Source organism: Sinohyriopsis cumingii, chromosome 9 (genome assembly GCF_028554795.1).
Source record: "Sinohyriopsis cumingii isolate HCF-2022 chromosome 9, ASM2855479v2, whole genome shotgun sequence".
Taxonomy (NCBI): Eukaryota; Metazoa; Mollusca; class Bivalvia; order Unionida; family Unionidae; genus Sinohyriopsis; species Sinohyriopsis cumingii.
In genome coordinates, this window is record NC_142969.1 from 44434022 (window position 1) to 44446570 (window position 12549).

A 12549-nucleotide genomic window follows, 5' to 3' on the forward strand; every position below is an offset into this window, starting at 1 on the left:
GTCGTGTAACCATGAAAAATATGTCATTCTCAGTACCCATCTTGCCTTAAAGACAAATATAATTATGAAATGGAACACCGTGATATACAAACCGTCTGATCATTAGATCTGAGAGCTTAAAGTGTGAGTGTTACTTGTGAAAAGAGCGAGCAATCTCTGTGCCTGCCATTATTTCAGAAAGTTACAAAACTGCCATATAACAATAACTAATTAATGTGAATATTTCATATAAAGGATAAGTTAATTTCTCAAAACGCTATCATGTTACCACAGTCAGATATGAGTATCGTGAATATACTGTTCTATGTACTATCTTTCTCTGCGACAAATAAAGTTGCACGAAAAAATCAACTAAAATTAAAACTAAGGAACTAGTTTTGTCATCGGCGAATCTAAACAGAACACATATATTCGCCTTTCACCATTCTTTAAATGAATGAAATGAAGAATCTAAGGCTATAATCCCCTTCGGTCGCAAAAATATATCAAACTAGCAATGAAATCATTGCTAAAGAAAACTGTACATTCATAAATCTGAATGGGGACAGCAAACACTTTTCGTTAAATCAAATGCACTTGGTGCAGACTATGCCATTTCTGAATATTGTCCCGTGTAGACATATCATTTTGAGAGGAACGGTTTTCAAACGGTGATCAAGGGAGACACATACGAAGAGACGGAAAGACACGTGTAGTTTGCGTTTTTTAATATGCTTGTTTTAAACATTCTAAACATCGTCTTCGTTGACTGTATAGAATACCCACATGAAAATTCAAGATGCCCATATATAATATTCTTGGAGTGAAACATTAATTTGAGATTTTAGTAATTTCAGACAAGACCATTTTTGGATCACGTAATTGTGATACATCCAAATATTATTCCAAATATTATTAGCACATCACCACGTTACAGGTCACTGTCACACTAGGAGGCAAATCAACTCTCTCAGTGATGGATCTTATTTAGAATACCACTAAAATTTAGCAGGAATTTCATTCATTTGGACTTCTGCTAAATCTTTTAGGACTTTTGGGATTTAATTCGTATTAGGGTAATTTCTTTTCAAATTTTCACTTTGTATTCAAGGAAAACATACCATGTCTTACACACACACACACACACACACACACACACACATATATATATATATATATATATATATATATATATATATATATATATATATATATATATATATATATATATATATAAAAGCGAAAAAAGTTTGGTGCTTATAAGGAAACTTCGCCCATGTTCAGTACTTTACATGGTAATTGCTTAGTTAGTGACTCGAAAACACTTTCGTAGAAAGGTCTTTTGGGTATTTGGGCAAAGAAATTGATTTAAAATCAGTTGATTTTTTGTAGCAATTATTTTCAAGATTTAGACAGCAAGTTTTTACACTGCATGAACAGGCGTGCAACGTTTTATGGCAGGCTTGTCATCTGTGATCAACCATGCCTAAGAATAAAATTACACATGAATTAAAAGTTGTTGTAAAGCAGTAGGAAGTTTTGGTGCTATCGTCAACTATGAGTAATATGATACATATTTCCCCATATTACGTCCAGAGCTTGCGCATGGGTATCATTTTGTTTACAAGAATCTCTCGGTTGTTTCCACAGAGGCCTTATTTTAATGGTATATAAATTCCCACATCTTCTCAGCTAGTGACAAGATTTCCGCCAATTCTCTACAGTGAACATGAGGCGTTCAACAAATTGATAGAGCTGATGGTAGTACATACCAATAATGAATATCTGTTCCTGAGCACATGGCTTAATTAGTGTCTCGATGTTTTCTGACGTCGACGAATGCACCGTCAACCATCCATGTCATGCCAATGTTGATTGTCATAACACAAACGACAGCTTTATCTGCACTTGTTGGCACGGCTTTACTGGAAATGGAACTATATGTACAGGTAAACAATTGCTCGAGTTCTTTAATGTCCATTGATGAGCAATAATTATTCAGTGCATATTAAACTGAATAGTTATTGTGATAAACATTTTTAAAACATTAAATTGATTTGACATCTTGATATGTAATGCACAGGCAGTTTTGATGAATCTTTAATTGAGGACAAGAAAGTGAAGGTATTTAAGCTAAGAATATTTTAAAACATAATTTTCACTTAGAGTCAAATTCGTCTTCTGACTGACATGCCCACGTAATGTCTGGTTTCAATTTTGTTGATGGATTATTTCTTTGGCCTTAAGGCTGGGGCCTGAGGTTAAACAAATACTGTTCTGGAAGTATTGTACTTAAGCGTTCCCAAAACTTGACAGAAAGAGACTAGATTTAACTTTGATGATAAAGCAACAATTTCAAGATATGGCCATCCAGATCTAGAAATGTCCACTTCACTTGTAGCAGCAAGGGCCAGATCTTTGTGAGACAGACTAAGATAGAATTAGAGAGAAATTGTTCATGTGCCCACCGTTGTGGCCGTGAATTGTTTTTGTGCAATAATGAAAGAATTCTCTTTCACAGTATCATTTTTTCCTTAAACGCACTGAATTCAGTTCCACGCCAACATACCGTCACCATTACACCCACCCCATCCACCCAGAAAAAAATGTATCACCCGCCCACCCTGCAAAAATACACACAAACAATGAAAATAATATTGGATGAGGAGATGTTGCGTGCGACCGCTTTTTCACAATTGTTTATCAGAAACCCTTAGTATCACGTGGTTTTCGTCAAACGCTTGTCTCTGTAAGACAGAGCTCTATTCCCAAGCATGTCTCTCTGATGCAGAAAGACCGCTCCTGTGGCCTAGTGGTTAGAGCCTCCGCCTCGGATGCGCGAGGTCGCGTGTTTCAACCCCAGCCGAGTCATACAAAAGACTTACAAAAATGGTACTAACAACTACCTCGCTTGGCGCTCAGCATTAAAAGGTTAGTGTTAGGACTGGTCGGCCTGGTGTCAGGATAATGTGACTGGGTTGGGACATCATGCTACATGTCTGCGGCATGATGCCCCAGTGCTAGACATCACTATAAACTGTCCCACTGTAGACATCGTAGCGATATGACTGAAAAATTGTTAAAGCTACGTTAAAAATCTAAATCACACACACACACATACACATACGCACAGATGCAGAATCATCGATATCAGTTCCAATCTTGGTGACGATGCAATAAACTACACGTGTAATAATATACCTATAAGAGCAGTTAAAAGTGTTGTGATTTAAAGTCACCACGTGGAAAGACAGACAGAGAGCTAGACACAGATTTGCTGAGAGAGAGAGAGAGAGAGAAAGAGAGAGGGAGATTACTCCTGAGATTATGACAGTGTTCCCACATTTTTATTCATTTCAGCAATAAATTTTATTCATGTTTAATTCTCAGGTATCAAACATGCGGTTCTAATTAATTGATGTACTACAAATTGGACTGTGAATGCATCTCTCATTTTCAGATGCCATCGTTTAGTTGACACCAGAAAACAAATGTTTCAATATGCATGGTTCTTGGAAACATGATATTGTGCAGATATGTCATTGACATATAGGCGATTAATTATTTATTTAGTATCCGACAATTACTTTTGTAAAAAGGTTCTGCTCGTCCTCTTTCGGTAAAGAAATTAATTTAAATTGAATTGTCTTTTCATGGCAATTCTGGCAAGATTGTGACGAGCAAGTCAATGTCATACATGACTATAGGTTAAACCTGTTAATGGATGGGTTTCAGGTGTGGTCAACCGTACCTAAAAACAAATCATACATCAAATAAATAATGTTTGCAAACAAAAGCATATTTTATTGGTGATATCGTTGACTATTTGGCATATTGTGCACAGTTCCGAATGGCGTTACGATCTCTCGCACTTTTATCTGGTTGCTTACAAAAATATCACTCTGCAGTTTTCGTAGTGGTCTCATTTTAATATAAATGAAGTTTTTACATTTCCTCAGCCATTGCATCGATTTATGACAATTCTTTTGCAGTGAAAGTGAGATATCCAATAAATTGAGATTGCTGATGGTCCTATAAAGCACTGAGGGCTATCTATTAGATATGCTGATCTCATAACTGACATAGTGACTCTTTGGTTCTTTTTCAGACATCGACGAATGCACAGAGAAACATCCATGTCACACCGATGCTGATTGTCATAACACAAACGGCAGTTTTAACTGCACTTGTAAGCAAGGCTTTACTGGAAATGGAACTAACTGTACAGGTAAAGAATTGCTCGAGTACATTTAATTTCCATTGATGAGCAATATTAATCATTGCATATTATACTGAATGGTCATTATAGAGGATCAATGTGAGAACGGATTGTAAGACCTAACATAATAAATGGCTGTTGTTCCTGTGCTCATCCTTGCGCCAGTGAATTAATGTCGTGTAACCATGAAAAATATGTCATTCTCAGTACCCATCTTGCCTTAAAGACAAATATAATTATGAAATGGAACACCGTGATATACAAACCGTCTGATCATTAGATCTGAGAGCTTAAAGTGTGAGTGTTACTTGTGAAAAGAGCGAGCAATCTCTGTGCCTGCCATTATTTCAGAAAGTTACAAAACTGCCATATAACAATAACTAATTAATGTGAATATTTCATATAAAGGATAAGTTAATTTCTCAAAACGCTATCATGTTACCACAGTCAGATATGAGTATCGTGAATATACTGTTCTATGTACTATCTTTCTCTGCGACAAATAAAGTTGCACGAAAAAATCAACTAAAATTAAAACTAAGGAACTAGTTTTGTCATCGGCGAATCTAAACAGAACACATATATTCGCCTTTCACCATTCTTTAAATGAATGAAATGAAGAATCTAAGGCTATAATCCCCTTCGGTCGCAAAAATATATCAAACTAGCAATGAAATCATTGCTAAAGAAAACTGTACATTCATAAATCTGAATGGGGACAGCAAACACTTTTCGTTAAATCAAATGCACTTGGTGCAGACTATGCCATTTCTGAATATTGTCCCGTGTAGACATATCATTTTGAGAGGAACGGTTTTCAAACGGTGATCAAGGGAGACACATACGAAGAGACGGAAAGACACGTGTAGTTTGCGTTTTTTAATATGCTTGTTTTAAACATTCTAAACATCGTCTTCGTTGACTGTATAGAATACCCACATGAAAATTCAAGATGCCCATATATAATATTCTTGGAGTGAAACATTAATTTGAGATTTTAGTAATTTCAGACAAGACCATTTTTGGATCACGTAATTGTGATACATCCAAATATTATTCCAAATATTATTAGCACATCACCACGTTACAGGTCACTGTCACACTAGGAGGCAAATCAACTCTCTCAGTGATGGATCTTATTTAGAATACCACTAAAATTTAGCAGGAATTTCATTCATTTGGACTTCTGCTAAATCTTTTAGGACTTTTGGGATTTAATTCGTATTAGGGTAATTTCTTTTCAAATTTTCACTTTGTATTCAAGGAAAACATACCATGTCTTACACACACACACACACACACACACACACACATATATATATATATATATATATATATATATATATATATATATATATATATATATATATATATATATATATATATATATATAAAAGCGAAAAAAGTTTGGTGCTTATAAGGAAACTTCGCCCATGTTCAGTACTTTACATGGTAATTGCTTAGTTAGTGACTCGAAAACACTTTCGTAGAAAGGTCTTTTGGGTATTTGGGCAAAGAAATTGATTTAAAATCAGTTGATTTTTTGTAGCAATTATTTTCAAGATTTAGACAGCAAGTTTTTACACTGCATGAACAGGCGTGCAACGTTTTATGGCAGGCTTGTCATCTGTGATCAACCATGCCTAAGAATAAAATTACACATGAATTAAAAGTTGTTGTAAAGCAGTAGGAAGTTTTGGTGCTATCGTCAACTATGAGTAATATGATACATATTTCCCCATATTACGTCCAGAGCTTGCGCATGGGTATCATTTTGTTTACAAGAATCTCTCGGTTGTTTCCACAGAGGCCTTATTTTAATGGTATATAAATTCCCACATCTTCTCAGCTAGTGACAAGATTTCCGCCAATTCTCTACAGTGAACATGAGGCGTTCAACAAATTGATAGAGCTGATGGTAGTACATACCAATAATGAATATCTGTTCCTGAGCACATGGCTTAATTAGTGTCTCGATGTTTTCTGACGTCGACGAATGCACCGTCAACCATCCATGTCATGCCAATGTTGATTGTCATAACACAAACGACAGCTTTATCTGCACTTGTTGGCACGGCTTTACTGGAAATGGAACTATATGTACAGGTAAACAATTGCTCGAGTTCTTTAATGTCCATTGATGAGCAATAATTATTCAGTGCATATTAAACTGAATAGTTATTGTGATAAACATTTTTAAAACATTAAATTGATTTGACATCTTGATATGTAATGCACAGGCAGTTTTGATGAATCTTTAATTGAGGACAAGAAAGTGAAGGTATTTAAGCTAAGAATATTTTAAAACATAATTTTCACTTAGAGTCAAATTCGTCTTCTGACTGACATGCCCACGTAATGTCTGGTTTCAATTTTGTTGATGGATTATTTCTTTGGCCTTAAGGCTGGGGCCTGAGGTTAAACAAATACTGTTCTGGAAGTATTGTACTTAAGCGTTCCCAAAACTTGACAGAAAGAGACTAGATTTAACTTTGATGATAAAGCAACAATTTCAAGATATGGCCATCCAGATCTAGAAATGTCCACTTCACTTGTAGCAGCAAGGGCCAGATCTTTGTGAGACAGACTAAGATAGAATTAGAGAGAAATTGTTCATGTGCCCACCGTTGTGGCCGTGAATTGTTTTTGTGCAATAATGAAAGAATTCTCTTTCACAGTATCATTTTTTCCTTAAACGCACTGAATTCAGTTCCACGCCAACATACCGTCACCATTAAACCCACCCCATCCACCCAGAAAAAAATGTATCACCCGCCCACCCTGCAAAAATACACACAAACAATGAAAATAATATTGGATGAGGAGATGTTGCGTGCGACCGCTTTTTCACAATTGTTTATCAGAAACCCTTAGTATCACGTGGTTTTCGTCAAACGCTTGTCTCTGTAAGACAGAGCTCTATTCCCAAGCATGTCTCTCTGATGCAGAAAGACCGCTCCTGTGGCCTAGTGGTTAGAGCCTCCGCCTCGGATGCGCGAGGTCGCGTGTTTCAACCCCAGCCGAGTCATACAAAAGACTTACAAAAATGGTACTAACAACTACCTCGCTTGGCGCTCAGCATTAAAAGGTTAGTGTTAGGACTGGTCGGCCTGGTGTCAGGATAATGTGACTGGGTTGGGACATCATGCTACATGTCTGCGGCATGATGCCCCAGTGCTAGACATCACTATAAACTGTCCCACTGTAGACATCGTAGCGATATGACTGAAAAATTGTTAAAGCTACGTTAAAAATCTAAATCACACACACACACATACACATACGCACAGATGCAGAATCATCGATATCAGTTCCAATCTTGGTGACGATGCAATAAACTACACGTGTAATAATATACCTATAAGAGCAGTTAAAAGTGTTGTGATTTAAAGTCACCACGTGGAAAGACAGACAGAGAGCTAGACACAGATTTGCTGAGAGAGAGAGAGAGAGAGAGAGAAAGAGAGAGGGAGATTACTCCTGAGATTATGACAGTGTTCCCACATTTTTATTCATTTCAGCAATAAATTTTATTCATGTTTAATTCTCAGGTATCAAACATGCGGTTCTAATTAATTGATGTACTACAAATTGGACTGTGAATGCATCTCTCATTTTCAGATGCCATCGTTTAGTTGACACCAGAAAACAAATGTTTCAATATGCATGGTTCTTGGAAACATGATATTGTGCAGATATGTCATTGACATATAGGCGATTAATTATTTATTTAGTATCCGACAATTACTTTTGTAAAAAGGTTCTGCTCGTCCTCTTTCGGTAAAGAAATTAATTTAAATTGAATTGTCTTTTCATGGCAATTCTGGCAAGATTGTGACGAGCAAGTCAATGTCATACATGACTATAGGTTAAACCTGTTAATGGATGGGTTTCAGGTGTGGTCAACCGTACCTAAAAACAAATCATACATCAAATAAATAATGTTTGCAAACAAAAGCATATTTTATTGGTGATATCGTTGACTATTTGGCATATTGTGCACAGTTCCGAATGGCGTTACGATCTCTCGCACTTTTATCTGGTTGCTTACAAAAATATCACTCTGCAGTTTTCGTAGTGGTCTCATTTTAATATAAATGAAGTTTTTACATTTCCTCAGCCATTGCATCGATTTATGACAATTCTTTTGCAGTGAAAGTGAGATATCCAATAAATTGAGATTGCTGATGGTCCTATAAAGCACTGAGGGCTATCTATTAGATATGCTGATCTCATAACTGACATAGTGACTCTTTGGTTCTTTTTCAGACATCGACGAATGCACAGAGAAACATCCATGTCACACCGATGCTGATTGTCATAACACAAACGGCAGTTTTAACTGCACTTGTAAGCAAGGCTTTACTGGAAATGGAACTAACTGTACAGGTAAAGAATTGCTCGAGTACATTTAATTTCCATTGATGAGCAATATTAATCATTGCATATTATACTGAATGGTCATTATAGAGGATCAATGTGAGAACGGATTGTAAGACCTAACATAATAAATGGCTGTTGTTCCTGTGCTCATCCTTGCGCCAGTGAATTAATGTCGTGTAACCATGAAAAATATGTCATTCTCAGTACCCATCTTGCCTTAAAGACAAATATAATTATGAAATGGAACACCGTGATATACAAACCGTCTGATCATTAGATCTGAGAGCTTAAAGTGTGAGTGTTATTTGTGAAAAGAGCGAGCAATCTCTGTGCCTGCCATTATTTCAGAAAGTTACAAAACTGCCATATAACAATAACTAATTAATGTGAATATTTCATATAAAGGATAAGTTAATTTCTCAAAACGCTATCATGTTACCACAGTCAGATATGAGTATCGTGAATATACTGTTCTATGTACTATCTTTCTCTGCGACAAATAAAGTTGCACGAAAAAATCAACTAAAATTAAAACTAAGGAACTAGTTTTGTCATCGGCGAATCTAAACAGAACACATATATTCGCCTTTCACCATTCTTTAAATGAATGAAATGAAGAATCTAAGGCTATAATCCCCTTCGGTCGCAAAAATATATCAAACTAGCAATGAAATCATTGCTAAAGAAAACTGTACATTCATAAATCTGAATGGGGACAGCAAACACTTTTCGTTAAATCAAATGCACTTGGTGCAGACTATGCCATTTCTGAATATTGTCCCGTGTAGACATATCATTTTGAGAGGAACGGTTTTCAAACGGTGATCAAGGGAGACACATACGAAGAGACGGAAAGACACGTGTAGTTTGCGTTTTTTAATATGCTTGTTTTAAACATTCTAAACATCGTCTTCGTTGACTGTATAGAATACCCACATGAAAATTCAAGATGCCCATATATAATATTCTTGGAGTGAAACATTAATTTGAGATTTTAGTAATTTCAGACAAGACCATTTTTGGATCACGTAATTGTGATACATCCAAATATTATTCCAAATATTATTAGCACATCACCACGTTACAGGTCACTGTCACACTAGGAGGCAAATCAACTCTCTCAGTGATGGATCTTATTTAGAATACCACTAAAATTTAGCAGGAATTTCATTCATTTGGACTTCTGCTAAATCTTTTAGGACTTTTGGGATTTAATTCGTATTAGGGTAATTTCTTTTCAAATTTTCACTTTGTATTCAAGGAAAACATACCATGTCTTACACACACACACACACACACACACACACACATATATATATATATATATATATATATATATATATATATATATATATATATATATATATATATATATATATATATATAAAAGCGAAAAAAGTTTGGTGCTTATAAGGAAACTTCGCCCATGTTCAGTACTTTACATGGTAATTGCTTAGTTAGTGACTCGAAAACACTTTCGTAGAAAGGTCTTTTGGGTATTTGGGCAAAGAAATTGATTTAAAATCAGTTGATTTTTTGTAGCAATTATTTTCAAGATTTAGACAGCAAGTTTTTACACTGCATGAACAGGCGTGCAACGTTTTATGGCAGGCTTGTCATCTGTGATCAACCATGCCTAAGAATAAAATTACACATGAATTAAAAGTTGTTGTAAAGCAGTAGGAAGTTTTGGTGCTATCGTCAACTATGAGTAATATGATACATATTTCCCCATATTACGTCCAGAGCTTGCGCATGGGTATCATTTTGTTTACAAGAATCTCTCGGTTGTTTCCACAGAGGCCTTATTTTAATGGTATATAAATTCCCACATCTTCTCAGCTAGTGACAAGATTTCCGCCAATTCTCTACAGTGAACATGAGGCGTTCAACAAATTGATAGAGCTGATGGTAGTACATACCAATAATGAATATCTGTTCCTGAGCACATGGCTTAATTAGTGTCTCGATGTTTTCTGACGTCGACGAATGCACCGTCAACCATCCATGTCATGCCAATGTTGATTGTCATAACACAAACGACAGCTTTATCTGCACTTGTTGGCACGGCTTTACTGGAAATGGAACTATATGTACAGGTAAACAATTGCTCGAGTTCTTTAATGTCCATTGATGAGCAATAATTATTCAGTGCATATTAAACTGAATAGTTATTGTGATAAACATTTTTAAAACATTAAATTGATTTGACATCTTGATATGTAATGCACAGGCAGTTTTGATGAATCTTTAATTGAGGACAAGAAAGTGAAGGTATTTAAGCTAAGAATATTTTAAAACATAATTTTCACTTAGAGTCAAATTCGTCTTCTGACTGACATGCCCACGTAATGTCTGGTTTCAATTTTGTTGATGGATTATTTCTTTGGCCTTAAGGCTGGGGCCTGAGGTTAAACAAATACTGTTCTGGAAGTATTGTACTTAAGCGTTCCCAAAACTTGACAGAAAGAGACTAGATTTAACTTTGATGATAAAGCAACAATTTCAAGATATGGCCATCCAGATCTAGAAATGTCCACTTCACTTGTAGCAGCAAGGGCCAGATCTTTGTGAGACAGACTAAGATAGAATTAGAGAGAAATTGTTCATGTGCCCACCGTTGTGGCCGTGAATTGTTTTTGTGCAATAATGAAAGAATTCTCTTTCACAGTATCATTTTTTCCTTAAACGCACTGAATTCAGTTCCACGCCAACATACCGTCACCATTAAACCCACCCCATCCACCCAGAAAAAAATGTATCACCCGCCCACCCTGCAAAAATACACACAAACAATGAAAATAATATTGGATGAGGAGATGTTGCGTGCGACCGCTTTTTCACAATTGTTTATCAGAAACCCTTAGTATCACGTGGTTTTCGTCAAACGCTTGTCTCTGTAAGACAGAGCTCTATTCCCAAGCATGTCTCTCTGATGCAGAAAGACCGCTCCTGTGGCCTAGTGGTTAGAGCCTCCGCCTCGGATGCGCGAGGTCGCGTGTTTCAACCCCAGCCGAGTCATACAAAAGACTTACAAAAATGGTACTAACAACTACCTCGCTTGGCGCTCAGCATTAAAAGGTTAGTGTTAGGACTGGTCGGCCTGGTGTCAGGATAATGTGACTGGGTTGGGACATCATGCTACATGTCTGCGGCATGATGCCCCAGTGCTAGACATCACTATAAACTGTCCCACTGTAGACATCGTAGCGATATGACTGAAAAATTGTTAAAGCTACGTTAAAAATCTAAATCACACACACACACACACACACATACGCACAGATGCAGAATCATCGATATCAGTTCCAATCTTGGTGACGATGCAATAAACTACACGTGTAATAATATACCTATAAGAGCAGTTAAAAGTGTTGTGATTTAAAGTCACCACGTGGAAAGACAGACAGAGACCTAGACACAGATTTGCTGAGAGAGAGAGAGAGAGAGAGAGAGAAAGAGAGAGGGAGATTACTCCTGAGATTATGACAGTGTTCCCACATTTTTATTCATTTCAGCAATAAATTTTATTCATGTTTAATTCTCAGTTATCAAACATGCGGTTCTAATTAATTGATGTACTACAAATTGGACTGTGAATGCATCTCTCATTTTCAGATGCCATCGTTTAGTTGACACCAGAAAACAAATGTTTCAATATGCATGGTTCTTGGAAACATGATATTGTGCAGATATGTCATTGACATATAGGCGATTAATTATTTATTTAGTATCCGACAATTACTTTTGTAAAAAGGTTCTGCTCGTCCTCTTTCGGTAAAGAAATTAATTTAAATTGAATTGTCTTTTCATGGCAATTCTGGCAAGATTGTGACGAGCAAGTCAATGTCATACATGACTATAGGTTAAACCTGTTAATGGATGGGTTTCAGGTGTGGTCAACCGTACCTAAAAACAAATCATACATCAAATAAATAATGTTTGCAAACAAAAGCATATTTTATTGG

At 36.1% G+C, this 12549-nt stretch overlaps 1 protein-coding gene across 2 annotated transcripts in view; it reads left to right on the forward strand.

Moving 5' to 3' along the window:
• LOC149791658 (uncharacterized) overlaps positions 1–12549 on the forward strand; it is a 191152-nt gene that overhangs the window by 115875 nt on the left and 62728 nt on the right. For both annotated transcript variants that reach the window (XM_089970214.1, XM_089970213.1), the window contains 2 exons: positions 4088–4207; positions 8468–8587. In XM_089970214.1, coding sequence (XP_089826340.1) covers positions 4088–4207; positions 8468–8587 — 240 coding nt within the window. The remainder of the gene's footprint in view (positions 1–4087; positions 4208–8467; positions 8588–12549) is intronic.